The sequence below is a fragment of the Nestor notabilis genome, unplaced genomic scaffold, assembly GCF_000696875.1.
Source record: "Nestor notabilis isolate BGI_N333 unplaced genomic scaffold, ASM69687v1 scaffold32525, whole genome shotgun sequence".
In the NCBI taxonomy this organism is placed as follows: Eukaryota; Metazoa; Chordata; class Aves; order Psittaciformes; family Psittacidae; genus Nestor; species Nestor notabilis.
Genome location: NW_009929428.1, coordinates 12,293 through 33,284, shown reverse-complemented (window position 1 = coordinate 33,284; position 20,992 = coordinate 12,293). Strand labels below are relative to the sequence as shown.

Sequence of the window (20,992 nt, the reverse complement as noted above, 5' to 3'; positions counted from 1 at the left end):
TTAATCTCTGAGTAGTGAGTGAAAGTCTGCATCAGAGGCTGTTTAGGCCTCTTGTGAAAGGTCTTATTCTATTAGAAGATAGAAAACCACCATAATATATACATGTAAACATCAAAAAAAGACTAAATCAAGACAGGTTCTCAGAAGCGTTTCAGGGCCAGGCTTAAGAGGTACTTGTTGATGTGATTTGGTCTGCATTACCACTGTCTGTGCTTTATGTACTCTGAAGATTTTGTCCCTGTTCTGCTAACTCAGTACTTTACTAAATGAGTATTCTGTCCTGAAGTAAATGGTGAACAAAAGACTATTTTTATTACCACTAACTTTTTGGGTGCTATGAAAACATATAAACTGGATATTCTAGTTGCAATTGAAAGGAATCATAAGTATTTATACAACTTTATAAATCTTCTGTGCCAGAGTACAACAAATAATGCTGGATTTTTAAAAACTGTGTATTCTCAAAAGATTGGGAAACCTATTGGTGTGACTTTTTTTTTTTTTTTTATTGTTTCTTCTTGTTATGCAATAAATATTACCTTAGGAAAGGAACAAGTGGACATGTAACTGAATGGAAACCTCTGTCTAGATTAGAGATGACACATGAAATTACTGTTATTCTATTTTAAAATGGAGGCAGCTGGAAAGAGAAAGTTGCTCTTGTACAGGAAAAACTTAAATTGGATTGAAAAACTATGTCTAGACAGTGACTGCTTATGCACCAAGCATGTCAAATGCCCTTTTCTTTAATTCAGAGTCTAGAAGAACATTCATTTGAACAATCTTGCTCAATGTATAACCCTGAGGAAAGCTTATAAATAAGATGTGACAATACTCCTGATATGATTCAATATAAAAGACAGTAGCAGAGGGGGAAAAAGAGAATCAATTATAAATTGAAAGATATAGCAAAGGATATACAAGGAAAATTTTCTTTTAAAAGTGGGACAGGCAGAAGTAGTATAGTGGGCACTATTACTTGAATTTTGCCCACCTTTCTTTAACTTTCAGTGAAACAACCTTCTTTTCTTCTGTACCAGAGATTATGATCTCATAAAGAGTGCCAGCTTTGGCTAGAAGAGACAATAACTTAATTTTATCTACAAAAATGACGTGGGAAGCTATTTTAATGCAATCGGATATAGAATGCTCACAATGGTATGTCAGCATTAATTCAGTGATTGTAGATGGCAAGCTAAGAATACAAAGTGAACACACCACTGTACTCTGAAGCTTTATGTAGCTACTTATATTATCAAAGTATTTTTAACCTCTGGAAAATGAGAACAAGATTCAAAGCATAAAGGCAATTAAAAAGACAGGGATTACTCTCACCTGTTAAGCATTGCAGCAGGTCTGAGCTAGAAGTCAGATAAAGGTAGTGCCACGAGGAGTAAATCAGGCAAAGCACAGGTCTAGAACAATGCCTACAGTTCAGTTATGAGGCAAAACCACGTTTTTCAGTCTCCAAAGTACCAATGGACTGCAGCCATTTATTAAGAGAGAATAGATCTTTGAGATTTGCTTAAATAACTGAAGTACATGAAATTACTCAGTTATTTGCTGAATCTTTAGCTTCCTGCATCTTACATCTTTCTCTAATAGAAAAACTTTCTGCTGACCACTATCTAACTTCCCAGAAATTCCTCTGTAACTCTCTTTTCAAAGGCCATAAAATTCCATACAAGCTAAAATTTCAAGTAGTTCTTGAGCAAAATATTTCTTGTATTCGCGTTGTCTGATTAAGGTCACATTGGCTTTCATAAGTTGTAGCAGAAGTTGTAGCTTACATTCTCTTATCTCCTATCCTTTTATCAAAGAAGTTAGAACAAAGGTATTTCTTTTTAGCTTTCCTGGAATTCCTAAATTCTTCTACAAATAGCTGTGTTCATCAAATTTGGTTTTCAGTTTATTTATTCTCTGAAGTTTAAACTAGTTTATATGTATTTCAGAATATGAAGCATTTAAAATTGTGGAACAACTCCTTCATCTATATTAACTTAATGTTTTGAATGATTCTATGATTTCCAAATTTGAATACTTCCAGTGTTCTGGCTGCAGTTTCTAAATAGCCCTTAATTCTATAGTGTATCCCAATGCTCAGGTTGTATAAACTAACCTATGTCCTAGGAAGAAAATAGTTGATAATTCAGCAAAGTTACATCAAACCTACTACTCAGTGTTCCATAAACTATTTGTAATAAACCCAGTTTATCAGGTGAGCACCTATAATTGATGTTAATCACATCAGACATAAGGTTTGAGCAGGGGACTGAGTGTTAGCTATAATACTACTTCTATCACTGCAGATAGAAAGCAACACTTTCTTTGTCATTAATTTAAAACGTAGCTTTTCTCATTTATTACTTTTGCCATGTAACCCAATAGGAAACTCTGAACAGCATCCTCTCAGAAGATTTACAAAACATCAGAAAAAAATAAACTACTGTGAATATAAATCCTGATAATTCTCAGTGCAAAGCAATGTTTTCAAAGTTCCAAAATATTTCTATGTAAATAGGAACTTGCATGAGCCCTTTGAGCATCTGTTAAGATGCTTACAAAAAAGATCACTTTAACCTCTTTCTGAGTCAATACGAGTTAGTAGTTGGAGATTGACAACAATTTTACAAACAAGTAAAAAATGGATATGAATAAAATTTTAAGCCTGTAGTACCTTCACACAGATGTAGTACCTGCCAGCACAGATAAATAACTATGCTATAGAGATGTTTGAAGTCTTTCAAGATTTTCTTGTCATAATAAATAAATAAATCAGCATTTAAAAAAGTCAGATCCAGAAATAAGGCTAGCAGATGAAGAAACGAAAGGCGGGGGGGAAAGGACTTTATGGATTTACGAAGTCACTTATTAGTTTTGAGAATGAGTAACCCAGTTGCACCCAAATTCTTGGAAAATACGTGTTTGGCATTCCAGGCAAGTGCAAATATTATCTTAAAATTGCCGAAGATGATGTAGATTCCTCTAATGATCTACAGAATCAGCAGCACAAGGCTTCATTTTCTTGCCTAATAAAGGTGCTGAGACTCTTAAGTGAAGATTGTTTTCAATTCCTTTTCTCTTTTTGTCAGATGAGTCACCATCCACAACTCTGAAAGCAGGGAGGAATTTCATAATTTTCATTACATATATCATATCTTAAACCAGAGATGATCAGAGGACAAATTTGTGCTGGAGGATTCTGTTGAGACTAGCTGCTCACCTACCTGAATGGGGAGAAAAGTGATTATTAACCACTTCTGATCCCCAACACTATTTTGAGGAAGGCAAACCATTTTCCTTTCCAAAGCAAATCAAGAAGAATTTTTTGTTAAGACATTGAATTTGGAAACAAGAAATATGTTTCTTGTATATTTTAATCAGGTAGCAACTACAGAGGATTGCAAGTTTGGTAATAAAAAGATTCTTTAATGGACTTTTTTTTTTCTTTTTCTGATAACCACTGTAGTTATTTCTTTGTAGTGTTGTTCTGCATCTAGACAACAGCATCTTCATTTCAGCATTAAATACATTTACTGTATTTAACTTTATGGATAGGTATGGTAAAGAGTTTCACAGGTAGAAGAAGGAGGCAGAATTCAAACTTAGGAAGTATGGGCAAAACAAATATTTATTTCTTCATAGAAATGTAGGAAGAATTTTTACATTTGTTTGCCTTCAGTTCTGTTTAAAAATTTATTATCTGCCTTTCTTAACAATTTATAGGGTTCTTCTCATGCTACTGTCCGATTACCCTGAACTATATCTGGTACTACCTATTTGGATTACTATTTGGATTAGGTATGTTCCCAAGGTTACAAAGTCTCTTCTAATTATCCTGCCACCTTTATAATGCGTCCAGCAAGCAGAGAATTGTCAATGAGTGCAGAAGCGCAGGGACACAGGCTGTCAAGGTGAACAAGTAGCTTCAGAAAAGAAAGAGCAAAGAGCTTGAGATCCTTGCAGTTCCTCTCAAATCCCACTGACTTTCCAGCAAAGGGCAGCTGAGGTGAATTATTGGCTTCACAAAAGCCAGTGACAACATTTCTAGCTGTGGCCAGGCCAAGAGATCTCCCCTTTTCCCTTTACTTGTCTTACGCATGCCTCTGCGCTCAATACTGGAAGCAGTGAATCTGCAGGAACAGTTGTGTTGATACTGCCCTTGTGCCCTTAGTACTGTTATCCCACTTCTTTTGTGATTACATCAACGGAACAGAAGCTTCCAAGCAGTAACCTGAATATTGGTCCACTAGAAACTATTGTCTGTGAGAAGTTCTGTTGGCTTAAGTGAGCATATGAACATATTTTAGCAAGCTAAATAAAAAGTCAGACATGAACTAGGGTTCAGCTTAAAATTACTCAATTTTCCTTAAATGTTCATGACTTGGAGTGACACATTAGAAGGTCTGAATTACGCAGGTGTAAGTGTACTTCTCTAGTTTAGTTACAAAGTTGGGTATATTCAAAACAATACAACTGCTTCTAATGCAGCGCTTCTTTTGGTCCACTGAACAGTCAGCCTAGTTAACACTTTGAGCTCTTATTCATGCCTTATGCTCAGTTTCTGACTGTATCTGAGTCTTCATGCCACTTCCAAATTATCAGGAAAAAAAAACCCCAAACAAAACATCTTAAACACTACAAAGTGAAAAGCAATGTGTTTTAGCCATCTTTAAGGTTACAAGCATATGACATTGTAGATGTTGGCTGTGTTTCTGTATCTTATTACTAGTTTTGGAGGTAAAGCTGGTGCTAGCATTAAGATACCTAAATCCTGTTTGAATGTTCCAGATGGTTTTTTATTTGATGACATATTTTTTTTCACTCTCTACATACCTCTCTGAGAAACTATATGCTGGCTTTTAGCAACTTCACTGCCTCCAGGAATGCAATCCTTGAGGATTCATATTTTTATACAATTATTTTTTTTAAGCTTATATGGTAAGGACATAATACAACAAAGATATGAGGAGTGCTTCTTTATAATGTAAATTACTGTTTCTTCATTGTGTGAAGCTTTTTAATTGTTCAAATATTATAATCACTAGTTGAAAAAGGAGAATCCCAGGATACATTCTTTTCAAAGTCACAGTTTCCTAATCTGAAGCTCATATACTGCAATTTACCTCTCTCAATCTTTGGCCTTTGCATTTTTTCTCCTGCCCTAAATTATGTTTTGGCAGTTAGATATGACCCTTACGAAAAACAAAACCAAAAACAAGCCCACAAAATTTTCACAGACCTGTACTGGACTGAACAATTCCAGAGTCCACAGTTTGTCCAAGGAGATCATATTGGTTCAATCGAGAGCCGTCTTCAGCCACAACTACTGACCTTGCTGGTTCCCGTGTCCATTCATACACAACCTCTGCTCTGGTATAAGCATCTAATTTAAAAGAAATACACTGCATTTCAGCTTCGAACCTTCTGTTGCCATACGGCTTTATCAGAACAATGTTTTGAGCAGTTGTTTCAATATTAAATTCTCTTTAATTATCTATAGAAACCCACAACCAGCTTACTGGAACTTTTTATCTATGGGAAAATAGAACTGATTTTACAGGTGTATCCATATGATGATTAGCTATGTAACTGGTGTAGGGCTTGATTAAAGTTGGTCCTCAATGGCAAGAAAATCTTTCTCTTCCTTACATCATCTCTCCATTTGGTTATCCCCTCTCATACTGACCCTGCTGTATAACAGGCATAGCAGACATTTCTGAGGCTACCAAGGCTCAAGTGAGGTTAAATCACAATGAATTTTTTTTTTTTTTGTTTTTTTTTTTTTTTTGCTCTGGTTATTTCTGAGAAATGCTCACACTCAAGTTCACATTTATCTGAGACTGGAACAAAGCAACAGAGAACCACTGTGGATTCTCCAAACCTGAGTAGTCTAGTATGTTACATAGGTGATTCAATAGCATCCTACATATGCTATCCAGGTTGTTTTGTGCTGTTATTTGTAAGTTATTTATGTTATTTCAGAAATCAAACTATATATCAGTATTTTTAATCTTGGTCCCATTGTAAAATTCCTCTGTCATTTTGCATAGTCTGGAGCCTGACACACTTGCTATGAGCAGTTAGGGTAGGAATTAGTTGTCTACATAGAGGCATCTAGTGTCATTCTTCACACCTAAGGGTATCCAAGACATGTATGGGACAGAATGTGTGATTAGAACCTGCATAAAGCTTGCACACACTCAAGTCAGCTGCAAACCAGGTGGGACATCTTAGGGTATCTAAAATGGCACTAGACTACTATCTAGAGGGTGAGATTTTTCCCTTTTTTCAGTATTGGCAAGCAGGAAAGGAAAGGGAGGGATCTGATTCACTTGACTTCATTTGTGAGTTAATAATTTTATCTTATCCATGTAAGAGATAACAGTAATTGAAGAGCTGGTGTTGGATGGAGTATGCTGGTAAATTCCTTGCATGGCATTTGATCCTGCATTATTGAAGTGGAAGGGCGCTTTTACCCTCAGACTTCATATTCCCCAAGCACTGTAACATATACATAGCTTTTTGGAATCAGTGGTAAATGCAAGTCTGTATCTGAAAAATAATGGTCACATTAATACAACAATTGGTTTGCTAATCTAGTCACATAAAAAGTGGCAATAATATTAATTTTGAAGCATTTTACTTGTTCTGGAGCATGAGAGTAGTCTGGGGGAAAAAAAAGGACTGATTACCTAAGCTGATGAGAGCCAATGGATTGAAAGGAGGGGACTACACTCAACAATGCTGGAAATGAGTTTGCCCTGCCCTGTAACTGCCACATTCAGTGCTCTGTTCAGCTTCCATCCCCAGCTTTCGACTCAGATATTGCATAAGTAGCAGCACAGTCTTTTGCTCCTACCACTGCTGCTTTCCAGAGTGGCCTTAGTTTTAAACTGACAATCAGATTTTTGTGGTAAGAGTTGAGGAGAGCATCTGCCTTTCTGATTTTGTTTTGCCAACATATGGCTTTTTATTGTTCCAGAATGTCTTTAGCATTTGTCACATTGAATTTACACTGGAATAACCTCTAGCTTAAGCTGCTATTTTGGCAAATCACTTTAGCCTTGGAGCTGGGTCAAACATTTATCGGCCTCTACAGTATGGGCAGAGACCATAGGAGACGTGCAACTCCCTCAATACGAGGCTTTTCTGAATCCAGCTCCAATGTGACGAGTAACAGTGGAGGACATGGAAAACTTATCCAATTTAATCCAAAACAAACAGAGCTGGGCAAACATTACCTTAGGGAGCTACTAAGTGTAATGTTGCAGTCTGCACTTAGAGCATGGCTTTCATGACAACTAAATGTCTTTTTCAGTAAATTTTTCAGTACATTAAGATGATTATATTGAACTGCTTTAGTTGTTTTACAGAACTGTCCCAAATGTATTTAATATGATCCCCACTGGAAAGTGGTAATTAAATATAAGAACTGTTCTTTTTCTGTGTACAATGGCAAGTCCCATTTTCATATCATTCTTGGGTCCAGCCATTTGTCCCATGGAATTTATTTCTGTTTAAATCAGTAGCTAAATATTTAGCCAACTATTCTATAATCTGATAGTTATAGCATATAACCTGATGAGAAGGAGGGGGAAGGTCCAGCTTTAAGGTCCTGTTCTGGACAGTTAATTCCCCATGCAGTGCTTTCAGTAAAACCATGTTACAGAAGGAATTCCTCCTCATGAGGATCCCAGATGAGAAACTCACCTGAATTTAGTAGGAGAATGCAGTTTTGCTGAAAACTCCTTGATTTTGTCTCATGGCCCTTCCCAGCATTTGGAGTTACTTGCCTGACATGGGCTTGTTTAGGACAGCTGACATGATAGCCAGTTAGTGTTAAAAACAAAAAAATAATGAAAATAGCCTGTAAAATGTGACAGACCATGCCTGCACTCTGACATTAGAATGCCAGTTATTGCCTTGGACTTGAGTGTAAGAAATTGTCTTTCAATCAGAAATATCACTGATGTAATTATTTATTTTCCATTTAAGAAAACTATGGATAATAAAATAATAAAAAATATTTTGCAGGATTAAAAGGAAAACAATTTAGTTACAAATGACATGCAGATATACTTGCAAGTCTCTGCTATCTTGCTTTTACCTTATGGTGGAGTTGTATTCAAATCCATATTATCCAGCCCTTTTCAGTCATAATTTCTGCATCTCTTAATCATTTAATGGAAGCAAGATTCGAGTAATCTGGAAAGCCATGCACTTTGTGAACCGAGAGTACACTCATCTGGGACACAAAGGGCCAGAAAGAACTCAATGTAGGAAAACCATGGGAACTACTGTGCAAACTAGGGAGTGTCTGGTGTTTAGGCTGTGGCTCAATGATGCACACGTGATAGGTGTCGTATCCAGTCTACAGAACTTCAATCTAATAGTTCACATTTGTTCAAAAACTGTTGATGGTTTAGCTTTGCATTAGCAGGTTTTATGCAGGATTAGCCATCTTCCCACCTCCCAGATCCAGCACGTGCTCCCCATAAGTGGTTTCATGGGCATTTCAAAAGAAATTCATCTTGTGACCACTCCAGATCTAACTGGGATCTCCCTTTATTAATCAAGAACCCACTATCTGCCCTATTATTAGCTGGAGTAAGGCTTCCCCTCCACCCCCTTCTGTTTCACAGGAGATTTCTAAAGACTTATTGGAAGTGCTGTAAGAAAGCTTAAGTTTCAGGAGTAAACTGTTCTTGTCAGTGATACTCCAAGTTTGTATGAGCTTTTGTTCTCTGCATCTTATCTAGGCGGCCAGTAGCTCTTTAAAGACATAACATCAGTCCTTTCTCATGGTAAACACAGAGCCGTTCAGCCCAAAGTAAATTATCACCCTGTCTAGTACCGTGTGAAGAATGAATTGGGTGTTCTGTTTGTTGACTTCTGAAATTGATCAAGCCACTAAGTACCCATTATCAGTGAAACGACCCATTTCTACTAGAAAAAAATAGCCGTTGAGGAAACAATTTGTACACTATTAAATCTTCTATACTTTTTGTCTTCCTTGTTTGTGTAGAACCAACTAGAGTAAAAGAGCTTTTCACTGTTTTTTGTTTCTTTGTTTTTTGTTTTTTTTTTTTTTTACTTAAAGAGTTGGAGGGGGCTATATTTAATTTTTTTAAATATTTTGTTTAGCTAAGTTTGACTGCATCAGTGTCAGGTTGGTTGCTACTCAAAGTTCTGGGGGAAATTCTCAACTTACAGAAAGCTTTGTCTGTTATTAAACTGATTTCAATTACATTATATTTTGTCCAGTATGTTCTCTGATCTTAGGTTACAAATGCTGCAAGTGTAGGACTCAGTTTGGAGATCTGTGAGATTTTTCACTTTCAGAAATGTTACATAATTGGAATATGAGCATTTTATAATCTCAGGCACAATTTTGTTCTAAATATGCCAAACTCTGATGAGGGAATTGTTTTCAATTAAACCAAATCAGTTATCCATGGTCTGCATTACTTTAACACTGGTTTTGGGTCTTAACAAAATAAATCAGCTATAAGGTTAACAGTATTTTCTAAGCGCCAAACTACTTTTCTAGATGTTTAGAGCACTGCCGTTTTTCTCTTTTGTGAATGTCCAGGCATGACATTGGAGGATATTAAAGACATGAAAAGGTTCATTATATTAACTATAAATATATGCAAGAATAAAAATACACAAGATTAAAACCTTGAGGTTTTCTCAGTTGCTAAATACTTTTGTAAACTGGCCTAAAAAGGGAGAAACCTCAATTTAAAGTAAACTTACAGCTTCCAAATTTCAAGGGGCAAGCATGTACATCCATAGGAAAGTCTTCTAAATGCATTGGACATTCTGCTCTCACAGTCAATCTATAATGGATTAATGAGCAAAAGCACACATTTATTCTAGTTTCATAGAAATAGCAAATAGACTTCCATTAAGACATATAGAATAAGTATTGCATAATATCTGTTATGTGATTAATAATCTACTAGAACGGGACCCGAATTGTCTGGCTGGGGGTGCCAACAGGCATGTGTGGACACAGCAGTGCAACTGGCTCTGCCCCTCTACCATGTTCACTGTACAGCAAAGACATGCTCAGACTTCTAACTTGGCATAAGGATTAAAATCTATTAGCAACTGAAAGTGGTTCCTTTTTGGCATCATTACATTGGCGCACTCTGGATGCTCAGACATTTACTGCAGTCATTTCATTGCTATCAGCTTGGGTGCAAACATGTTTCTCAATAATAGAGATTAAATAAACTATAAACAGTCACATACTACACATCAGCAAAGAATGAACAACAATACTTGAATACTAGGCAGAAGATTGCTTCAAGGCACTTGCAAAGGTGGGCAAATAGAAATGGTTATAGTCAAAAAAAAGAGACATATGAACAATGTGCTGCCAAGATAGTGTTCTTGTGGGTTAAATCCCTATCAGTCAAGCATCTAGGAAGACAAGGAAAATTGACCTGGACTTTTGTAACTAGCAGCCAAGCAGATTCTACCCTAGCCTAGGCAGTCTTGAAAGATGTTGTAGAATAAATTGAACATATTTGACAAGCTCCCAAAAGCCTGGAGACTTTGTTTTCTCCAAATACTTGCACTGCTTTTAAAAACATCTTTAAAATTGTTAAAAGAAAACTCAGTGTTCACCTACATACTAAGCTATTTATCTTGACCTTAGTCAACAGAGTCACTTTATGCCTTGTTCGATTCCATGGAGACATAAATGGGGAATGTGTAGCTCTGTACAGACAACATACCATTTCTTTTTAGTGTTTAATTTCCAGTCTTTTAATCCAGAATGCTTCCGTGACTGTGTATCATTATTATTTCAAAAGGATTTATTTAACTCCTCTGCTGACAACTGGATAGCTAAAGTTCAGTTATCCATGAAGAGAATCATACATTTCCAATAAAACTGGTGCCAGCACAGAAATATTATTTTTTCTCCTAACCTTCCAGTGAGTTGTCTTTCCTGTTATGAACGGAATGAGAAATGTCTATTTTTAGACTGTCATGCTCTGTATTCCAAGCACAAGAAATGTGAAGAATGGGCAATGAATTCTGTGCATCTGCTAGTTCTTAGAATCTGCTTTCTATACGATCTAAAGATTAATATCCCTTGTACACCATCTAGTAGTCTAGATTATATTAAACTTTCAGGCTTTATAATACTTTGCTAATGGAATCCTTGAAAGCAACTTCAAAATAAGGTCCTTTGCAAACTGATGGATTCACAATACTATAGGTACCTTTACAAAATCATGCGTTAAGACACATCCAGGCAGTGTAAAGGTAGCACAGCAGGAGGGGAAAAAAAACATACCAGTCTAAATGCCTCAGTTTGTCTATCATTCTATGGCCTATTGTGAAAATAATTACTAAGCAGGAATCAAATTATGCTCAAAAAGGAAACATGTTTCCTGTTTGGAAAATATCATGCTTTAACAAGTTAAATTGTCAAACTAAACGAAGGTTATAATATTTTAGGGCTCACCTCATTGTGTATAGCAATGTCCCATCCTCTGTAATTCGTAATAGTTTATTTGGCATTGTCATGTTATGAGCCACTGACTTCTTTCCATTGTGGAAAAACGTATCAGGTGTCCAGATTTTGCTGGCCATTAAATTATTTAGCCGGAGAACGGTCATAGGTCCTTTGAATTTTAATCTCTCATCTTTCCAGCTTTGGCGGAAAAATACATCTATAGTGTATTCCTACATCGATTCAGAAAAAAGGGAAACACTTATGATGCTCTATGTCGCAATATGAGAACCTGAAAAGTATATTGTTGCTGTTCCCTAGAAGCAAGATGACTATTAAGGAAATTAGTAATTATCAGAACATTTCTTTTCTATATTACAACGTACCTGAAGCCGGTTATTAACCAGTTACAATATCATTACTGTGTTCAACAGAATAAAGATTAGGGAGAACAGTATATCAAGTTAGACAAGAATGTGAGATAGACTATAGTGGAAACAAAATAATTCACCCTTTGCTCACTTTTCCTTCACCTTCTATAAAACTGTAATTTGAACCTGTGGATATGCAGCCAGTATGCATAGCCGAGGAAGAATATGTCTCTTAGAATAAAACAAGCCTGGTGAGACAGGGTCTTCCTAGAGGCTTTTGTTCTGTTTCATTAGCATAAATATGTACTCAACCTGCAAATAGTCCACAGTTCACTTAGAATTATGTGGTCCAATATATGAGATGTTGAATGGCTCATTGGTCCAAATCACTGGACTACAGCTTGCAGAAGCTGGGGACAGCTTTGGACCAAGAATTATAGTTGGTTATGCAAGGACTAGGCCAATGGGAAAGAGGTACAGTGGCTTACTCAGTGCATATGGAGCAAATCAAAATAACCAGCACTCACCACGAAATGAAAGAATTATTTGTTACAAAGCAACAGGAACAAAGTTAAGAGGGAGAAAGTGAAATTAGGAAAAGTATGTTAGAGTATTATAAAATAAACACAGATGTACATGGGGTGAAAACGTGGAAAACTCCTGTGGATGCAGTGTCGTATAGTATTTTCCCAGGGAAAAATTCCATTCAGTCATGAAAGTTCAGTATGGGATTATCCTGACCCTTCCATCATTCATGGTTATGCTATTGTGATAAACATAAAAAGTAGCTATCCAAAGACTGCTCAAAATTGCCCCGAATGATAATCTTTTGGCTGAAAAACTGAACCTTTGCTGAGATCTCCTGCCAACAGAGATGGCAAATCCTGAAGTTAAGGAAATTCCTGTGTGTGAGGGCACACACAGCTGTAAGGAAAAGAGCTGCCCCAAGGAATATGTTAGTAAATAATTCTGGAACTGGTATGCAAAATCACTCTGTACCAGACTCTCTCAGATTTGTAATTTTTCTTTTAACAAATGGTAACACTCCTTACAATGTAAGCAATTGTGAGCTGTTTATTTCTTGTGCAGCTATCAGCAAGTAAGAATGGTGGTTCTTACTGGTGGTGTGTTTTTCCTGATTTTAGGGCATGAAATATCTAAATTTCTTGTGGCCTTGGAAATGTTATAGTTCCATGGGGTATTCTTAATTTGGGTTTCTTCAAGTTTTAGAGTTGGGGATTTTTTGGTTGTTGTTCTTTTGGTGTTTTTTTAATTTTTATTTACATCCTGTACCTGTGAATCATTTAGGTGCGTAGTTAATTGTATTTCCATTTTTTCATCATGTGCTCAGTGAGCCCAGATGTGTTCCGCTCCAGTGACAGCAGTTGTGCACTTGCAACCAACTACTTGCTTCAAGAATATCGCTGGGTCAAGGCTTTAGGTTGAACAGTGTGCAAAATCTTGTCCCAGGTGTGCAGCAGAGTAGCAGAGAAGGAGGTTTAAGAGGCAGTAGATGGTATTAAAATGTTGGATTTCCTCCATGTTGACTACCTCCAAAGAAAATTTCCTCCTACACACATGGGAAGGTAGAAGACATACCCAGAAGGTGACATCATTTCAGTGTGCATGTAAACCATTCCCTTTTTATCTCTTTCAACTGCAAAGAAGGAGGTGAGTGGGAGGTGGTACAGGTTGAGAGAAGTGAGTCTGGTTCTTCCCTTTATATGAACACAAGTTTCTTATGCTAAGAAAGAACATGGAATCTGAGAGATATGACAGCATAAGATAGAACTCAATTAAAAAGTAGCTGACAGGTCATGTCTGGCACAGACTTAATCTCTCTCTGTCCCAGGCTGTTGCACTACATAGGATGAATTTGTTTCAGCTGAGATTTCTCAACTCCTTAGTTTTCACTACCCGCTTTAACATATACGATAATTCTCCTCAAATGAATCCTGATAGATAGCTGATCTTTAAGATCAAGTCATCGAATACTCTAATTAGGGCTTTCTTCTATAGGAGGGTGCCATACAGTACAAGGGAACAGAAGGATTTTTTCCAAACCGTGTAGTATAGCAGTGGTCTATGTACAAATATATGAGTGAGATGAAATTTGGAATAAGTTCTCCACAGTAGAGACTCTTCATTCCTTAGCGTGCAGGTAAAGAAAGAAAATTCCTGTCTGCACTTTGGCAGTAAGTTGTATGATATTAAATATTTACAACACTTTGACTTAAATATTCTCTGATTTACTCATCTAATATCTCTTCCCAGAAACTGTACAGGAATGTAGTAAGATAAAATTAAATTCCTGAGGAGCTTACAGTACAGATCAGTGGGAATGAAGGTTTACTAAGGGGAAAAAAGAAAAGTCTTTATGAAAAAAAAAGTTAATTTTAAAATGCTTCATATCCCACATAATATACATCAAAAATTTCACAAAAATGAGTCATGTGAGAATAGCCAGTTATCTGTTGATTACTCCAATCCACCATCTGAGAGAGCATCCCTGAAAACCTGCAAAGTTCTTCCAGGAAAGATATTTTTAAAAGTGCTTTTTTCCTCTTTAACTTTATTCACAAGTTGAAGAACAAGCCAAGACATTCTCTTTATAGATTAACAGGTTATGTCTATGCTGCTCTTAAAAAAGTGTATCGAGAGTGGGTAGGAACACCATGTACTCCCTGATATATCAACCTACTATCTATATAGCTGCCTCATTGGATTCTGCAAACAGATGGTCTCTAGGTATGCTGATGTCTCACTGTGGCTGTAGTTTCATAACACATGGCGTCAGCTGGAAAAGCTCATTGCCAGTTCCCAGCCATCAGTCCCAGGCTCAGACAGCAGCGCATCGTTCCCCCAGTGTGCCAGTACAGCTGCGTGTGAGGCCTCCCTATTCCCAAATCCCACAGCCCAGGCTACACTTACTGTAAATCTGCTCACTGGAGCAAATTTGGGGTAGCCCTCAAGTGACAGTGTCAACAACCAACCTGTAGTATGCACAGAGGAATTTGCACTACATGTACACTGGAATTAAATCATACAAACTTTATATTCTGGCAAGTTCTTCATTTTATCTTTCTCTCTCTGCTTCTGATTTCACATTTATTTCCTTATGCAAAAGAGTTAGCTGAGTAGGCAGCACACACATTACTTTTTAGGAAAGGTGAGTAGGAGTTTTACACTAAATACTTTTCTGTAATTCCTTAGTTTCCAAAACACATGAACACCTGCCTGTGTGTTTCTTGGTCGCACACTATATTAAGAGAATGATGAATTCTTTCTCCTGTTTAACTAGGTGAGAATCAGGAGCCATGTGGTATGGGGTTTTAATTATTTTTGACAAATGTTTTTGTAGGTAATGATGGTTTATGGTACAGTAATTCAGCTACACTGAATTATAGTCAATGTTTTGGGTTGTGGGCTTTTTTAAATATACCTATTCATATTTCTGAAAGTAGATTATTTTTGGCTTCAGTATTATATTCTTCCTTAAAACTCAGATCCCATACAAATATTAGTTTGTCCTAGGAATGTTGAATTAGCTTTACCTTCTACTTAATAATTAAATCACCTGAAAATACAAAGTAGAAGTAGATGCTGAAGTCCAAGCATTATATAGTCCTAAGTACTTCAGAAGGCCTATCAGTTACTCTAAACTTACGTCTACATGTAGGAGAGCATCCATGTCCATTTGTTTAGTAGATTGCCATTTGTTATTGGAGTTTTCTCGTAAATATGACTCAACAGAGCAAACAATAGCTTAGCCAGCTGACTTACAGAAAACAACTCTAATAAATATTAATATAGAGCACACATTCACCCGCATAGATCTATCACTCTTTTTTTTCATTGATCTCTCATAAACATCTCTATCCAGCCCAATACTTTAAATTACATTACATTAATTTTCAGGAAAATAGTAAGAGATCCATTCCGAGAAGGCAGGTCTCTATAAAACTGCAGCAACTTCAGATCACTTATAAACTGCAGCTGCTACAGTTTTAATTCAAAGACTATTAAATCAAAAATAAAAATTGGTCACATGACTGCATTTGAAATTTCCAGTTTGTCCAGCGGTGATTGGTTACCTATTTTGAGACAGAAATGGAAAAGCAAGATGAGGTGTTTTACCAAATACAAATAGTGTATATCAGTGGTTTCTATCGATCTTTAATCCAAGGAATGTGCTCATTCTAATGTAAAATTTAGAGTAATAAGTAGACATCGTAATTTCACAACATCATCATAGAACAAAAAAGCAGAAATTATTGAATGATTTTATTTAGGTAGTTATTCATCTTCATGGTATATATAGTTCTTAGACAGACAAATCACCAATCTAGTTATTTCCCTAGATTACTTTTCTATTGTAAGTAGTCGTAGCGAAATGACTGGTCAGAAAGTCTGTGCTGCCCAAGCTATTCTTTCTCATTTAAATATCATGGCATCAGTTGCAATTATAAATTTAATTATAGTTTTATAAATGCTATTTTCCAAGCAATCAGGGAAGTGGTGTCTTTGCATAACGTTCATTTAGGAAAATAAACTATCTTGTCAAAGTTATTCTCTGTTTTCCATCCCTTATCATTGTTTTGAATAGTTAGATACTTGTACTAACCTGATATGTAAGACATGTCTACAGTTTAAACTGAAGTTTTAGTTTAAATTAAACAACTGACAATTTTGTGGTAAGAAAAGGAACTTGTTTCCTTTCCTGTGATAATGTGTTTTTTTTGGGGTGTCCTCCCCCCACCCTCATTTTTCTTTTGGTGAATGTATATAGCTAAATGTAGCCAGCTACAAGGTTGAACTGTTTTCTTCATTTAAATTAACGAGGGTGTTTTCAGCATTCATCCTAACACAGAATCCAGCAGATACTAGTGGATGCAGACCAGACTTTCCCTGTCAATAACAACCTACTTGTGAAGACCTCGTTTATATGCAAAATATTAAGTCCCTTATGAGTATTTTTACACACTTTTGAGTATCTCTTAAGACCAGAGCTCACAACATCTTCATTCAGTGTTCTGAACTTCTCCATTCCCTGCAGTTATCTAGCAATTTGATTTTAATATTTATTCCATAAAGAATTGACACTAATTCTCTCATTAATCTTCTCCTCTCTCTCAGCAGCCAAGATCTAGAAGAGTCACTTCCCATTGATCAGTAGCTTTTAATATAAAACTACAGGTTAGACTGTATGGATGTCACACTGTAGGCATAAGTGTTAATTGCATTTTAAGATGATGATCTTTCTCAGCAAATTGGATCAGTGATGTGCCAGCAAGGACCTGAGCAATCATTCTCAGGAGAATGTGTATCCAAACCCTAATGCATTTCATAATATATTATGTAGCAAATAGAAGGTCTGTTAAAACACTTATTAAAGTCACTGAGGCTGCTAATTTCAGGGCACTTAAATGCAGCCACAACTGGCAGGAACGGTCGCACATAAAAGCTGACAGCATTTTGGAATCCAAGGTTTAATAAAGGCCCAGACTTAAAAGGAGTAAGTAAGTTACTGCATATATTTTTCATCCTCCAAATTAAAAAGACAAGACAAAATGAATGCTGTAGAAATATAGGCTATCACTTACCATATCATGGTCTGAAACAGGCCCAAAACTGGTGACGAAGATGTCAGTCTTCACTTCAGTTACACGCTCTGATGAAGCAGGAAATTAGGACAGTGAGTGTCTATCAACAGTCTTCATTAGATCTAACCACTACAAATTTTCACAATAAATAGAAAAATTATTGGCTTTGATTAGCTATTCTAAAATTGGTCTACAATATGGTCCTGGTAATTTATTGCTTCTCAATTTAATTTCACAGTCAATATTGTCAGCAACAATCTTTTTATTGCAGTGTTTCCACAGAACTTTTTGAGACATGGCTTGTGATACCACAGTACAGCAGCCATAGCTGCACTGTTGTATAAATCTTTTCACTCTTTGACTAATAAATCTTCCTGTCTGGTAACATAAACAGTGCTATATATTTTACACAGTACTCAAAAGTCTTATTAGGTACTCAGAGTTTCTGGGCAAGCTGAAAGAAGGTCTCTAATAATTAACCCTGGGCTTATGAATTTTGTAACTTTTATTGAGACACAGGAATAATGAAGAAAAAGAGATGATGCATCATGGTGTATAAAAATGTACAGATATTTTATTAGCATGAGTGAGAAATGGCTGCACTACCCTTAACTGCAACAAAAAAAAGGAGTTAAAATTTTCCAAACAAATATCAGCTAAACTTATCTACTACAATTTTTCACTTATGTATAAACACTATAGGTTGTAAATGTTCTTGATTTGTTTTTAAACTGATACAGGCATTAACAACAGTAGATTTCTTGAGCTACCTGATTTGTTTTTAATAGGCCTCAATGATAGATTAGTGTAAATGATAATTCAGAAATCTAGAATGTGTACACAACACAGATTATATGTATATACTATGCCATAAAGCTAGACTTCTCTGTGATTTCAAAGATGTACATTTGCTCCATGGCACAATGCCCTTGTCCACTTCAGAAGGATATAATGATTTTAGTCGTCACAGATGCTGAGTCTGAGACACCTAAAATGGTGCTGATCTATTGTTAAAAGTCACTTTGAAAAACACATGAGTTTAACCTCCCTCTTCCTCTCCTCTCCTCCCCCGCTACACACACTTTGGAACATACTGGTATTTTCCAGGCCACACATCACGAAATATTCACCCAGGATGGCATATATCAAAATCACTCTGCTGATTTAAATATAGCTACAGGGAGTAACACCACCTGGAGGCTTAAATTCAAACAGCTAACCCCATCAGCTTTCAGAATTTACAGTGATGTTGAGTCTGAATACGTTTACTATGGTGCTGTATGAGCCAGGGTGGAGTTTTTGGTAGAAGTTTCAAATATGGAAGGAGTGATACGTTTCTCAAATAACTTTAAAAAAAAAAAAAAAAAAAGTAGTTTAGAATATTAGAAGTAATCCTAAAGAAAAAGAGCTAACAGAGAATTACAGGTGTAGTAAGCAAAAGTCATGCAGCAAGCAAAAATTTTCATAAGAGTAAGAAATGCATATATGTAGCTATCTGTATAATGCTATTTAAATATTTTAAAATAACTAAGTTTAAACCCCAGTATAATGCAACCTTCTGATTTCAAAAGGCTTTGGACTGCTTAAATATGATTTGTTCCATCTAACAAGAAACTTCTGACAAAAGAGAAGCGAAATAAGGAATCAAGGTTAAGCAGCCAGTAACAATATACATTTCTGTATCTGATGAAAAGTTCTAATGAGGATCCGTGTTCTACAGTGCACATACAGGTTTTTCACTTTCATTCAAAAAGTCTACAAATTCTAAATATATATAATGTAAGCAGTTTAATATAATTTTTGATATATAATAAAAAATTTCCTTCTGTGAGACAGCAATAATCGAGATAACATATCAGATCTGATTCTATTGCCATCCGAGTAATGCACTGAATGACACCTGTATTCTGTTAGTAAGTTAATGCAAAAATTAGATGGTAGCAAAGTAATCTCCAGGAATCATTAAAATAATTAAAGGATGAAGTTTCCGATGTGCTATCCATAACCACTGAAAGTAAAATACTATAATGTGGCTGAATTGCCTAATAATATTGTTTTTGTTCTTTGTATCTGTGACTGAGATGTGTACAAATTACAGTGACTACTGACAAAAGCATTGGATAGGTGAAATTTCCTCCTTGGCTGTCCAGTGAAATTAGTGTGTGACCTTAACATTGTTTTAAGCTTTAGAGAAATTCAAGTCATCTCTTGACAGTTAATTGGCTCTGATCTTGAAGAAGATCATAGTGAGAATATAACCTTCTATTACTGGAAAAAACACATGGCTGTCCAGAAATTGCTTAGCTTGGAAGAAAAGTATTCTCTCCTTCAGCCCATCACTTTCACAACAATCCAAGAGGCTGTGGTCTTGTATGAAACACCTGGCAGAAAAAGGACATTGCGATTTCACAAGGTCCAGTAAAACATTGCTGAATGGATTCTTTTTAAGTTCCAGCTACTGAATCACCTCTTCTTAAGACTGAGAAACTAATAATATCATGAAACCTATTAGCGTTTTACATCTTGAAAAGTGAAGCTCAAATGAGTTCTTACGAAGATCTTTCATCCTGACTCCCTGTCTCTTCATCTTCTTTCCATGGAGGCACTGGTGTCATTAGGAGAGAGGAGACACTAGAAGATCCTCAGCCATAATCCATCATCCGTTAGTGGTGTAAACTCAAGAGCCCCAGCTCTGAGTAAGCCTCTATATAACATAACTAACTGATTTACATTGCACAAACACAGAATATGCTCTTTGAATCAGTGGCACATTATGAATTCTAGCTTTTGGAGACATATGATCAATCACTCTAAGAACACAAAATGGAAACCAAAGACTTTGGCAGTAAGATGGAAGATTTCCAAGGAAGTGGAAAAATGAGTGATGTCTTTCATTTCTGTATAATGTTCAAGATATTTTAAGTGGCGTGTAAGCCATAAGTAATAATAGAAAATTTAGCAAATTCAGATTGTGAACTCACAAGAGATTGTCTTCATACTGATTACACTTTTGCAGAACATCTAATCCCAGTCTCTTCAAAAGCAGATAAAACCACTGTACACATCACCAAATGATTTATTTTTTTCTTTGATATGTACCTCTTTATCAAGAGCAATGAAAAAAGTGTGTATGAACACCCAGGAAAAGATTAGCCTCTCCAAAGCCATATGGAAGTTTTGAGATTTCTGCTTACTGTTTTACTAATTAGATGATTCAACTGTGCTTTGTTAAGGGCTTCAAAAGTTGTGAGTCACCCCTGTACAGGACATGTGTTTACTCGTACAGTTGGGATTTATATTTAGAATCAAGGTTAACTATGTTCAGTTTGCAGCTTGGTTAGCATGGAAAGGCTTAAACTGTACTTCAAATGCCCAGGATGCGTTTTTTCAGGAACCTCAGATCCTGAGCTATGGTCAAAACCTTCACAATATTCTTAAGAACTAGAGAAAATTATAAGTCATTGAACAGAACAAGCTTGGGTCAGGAGCCAATCTCACTGCTGAAGATAAATCCATTGGTTGTAAAGACATGTTAACCTGTC

General features: G+C 36.1%; 1 protein-coding gene across 1 annotated transcript in view; it reads right to left on the bottom strand.

The window, feature by feature from the left end:
- GABRA1 (gamma-aminobutyric acid (GABA) A receptor, alpha 1) overlaps window positions 1-20,992 on the bottom strand; it is a 38,002-nt gene that overhangs the window by 6,784 nt on the left and 10,226 nt on the right. Inside the window, exons 3-6 of the mRNA XM_010014964.1 lie at window positions 17,451-17,518; window positions 11,489-11,709; window positions 9,763-9,845; window positions 5,243-5,386 (exon numbers count right to left, since the gene is read on the bottom strand). Of these exons, the coding sequence (XP_010013266.1) occupies window positions 5,243-5,386; window positions 9,763-9,845; window positions 11,489-11,709; window positions 17,451-17,518 (516 nt within the window). The remainder of the gene's footprint in view (window positions 1-5,242; window positions 5,387-9,762; window positions 9,846-11,488; window positions 11,710-17,450; window positions 17,519-20,992) is intronic.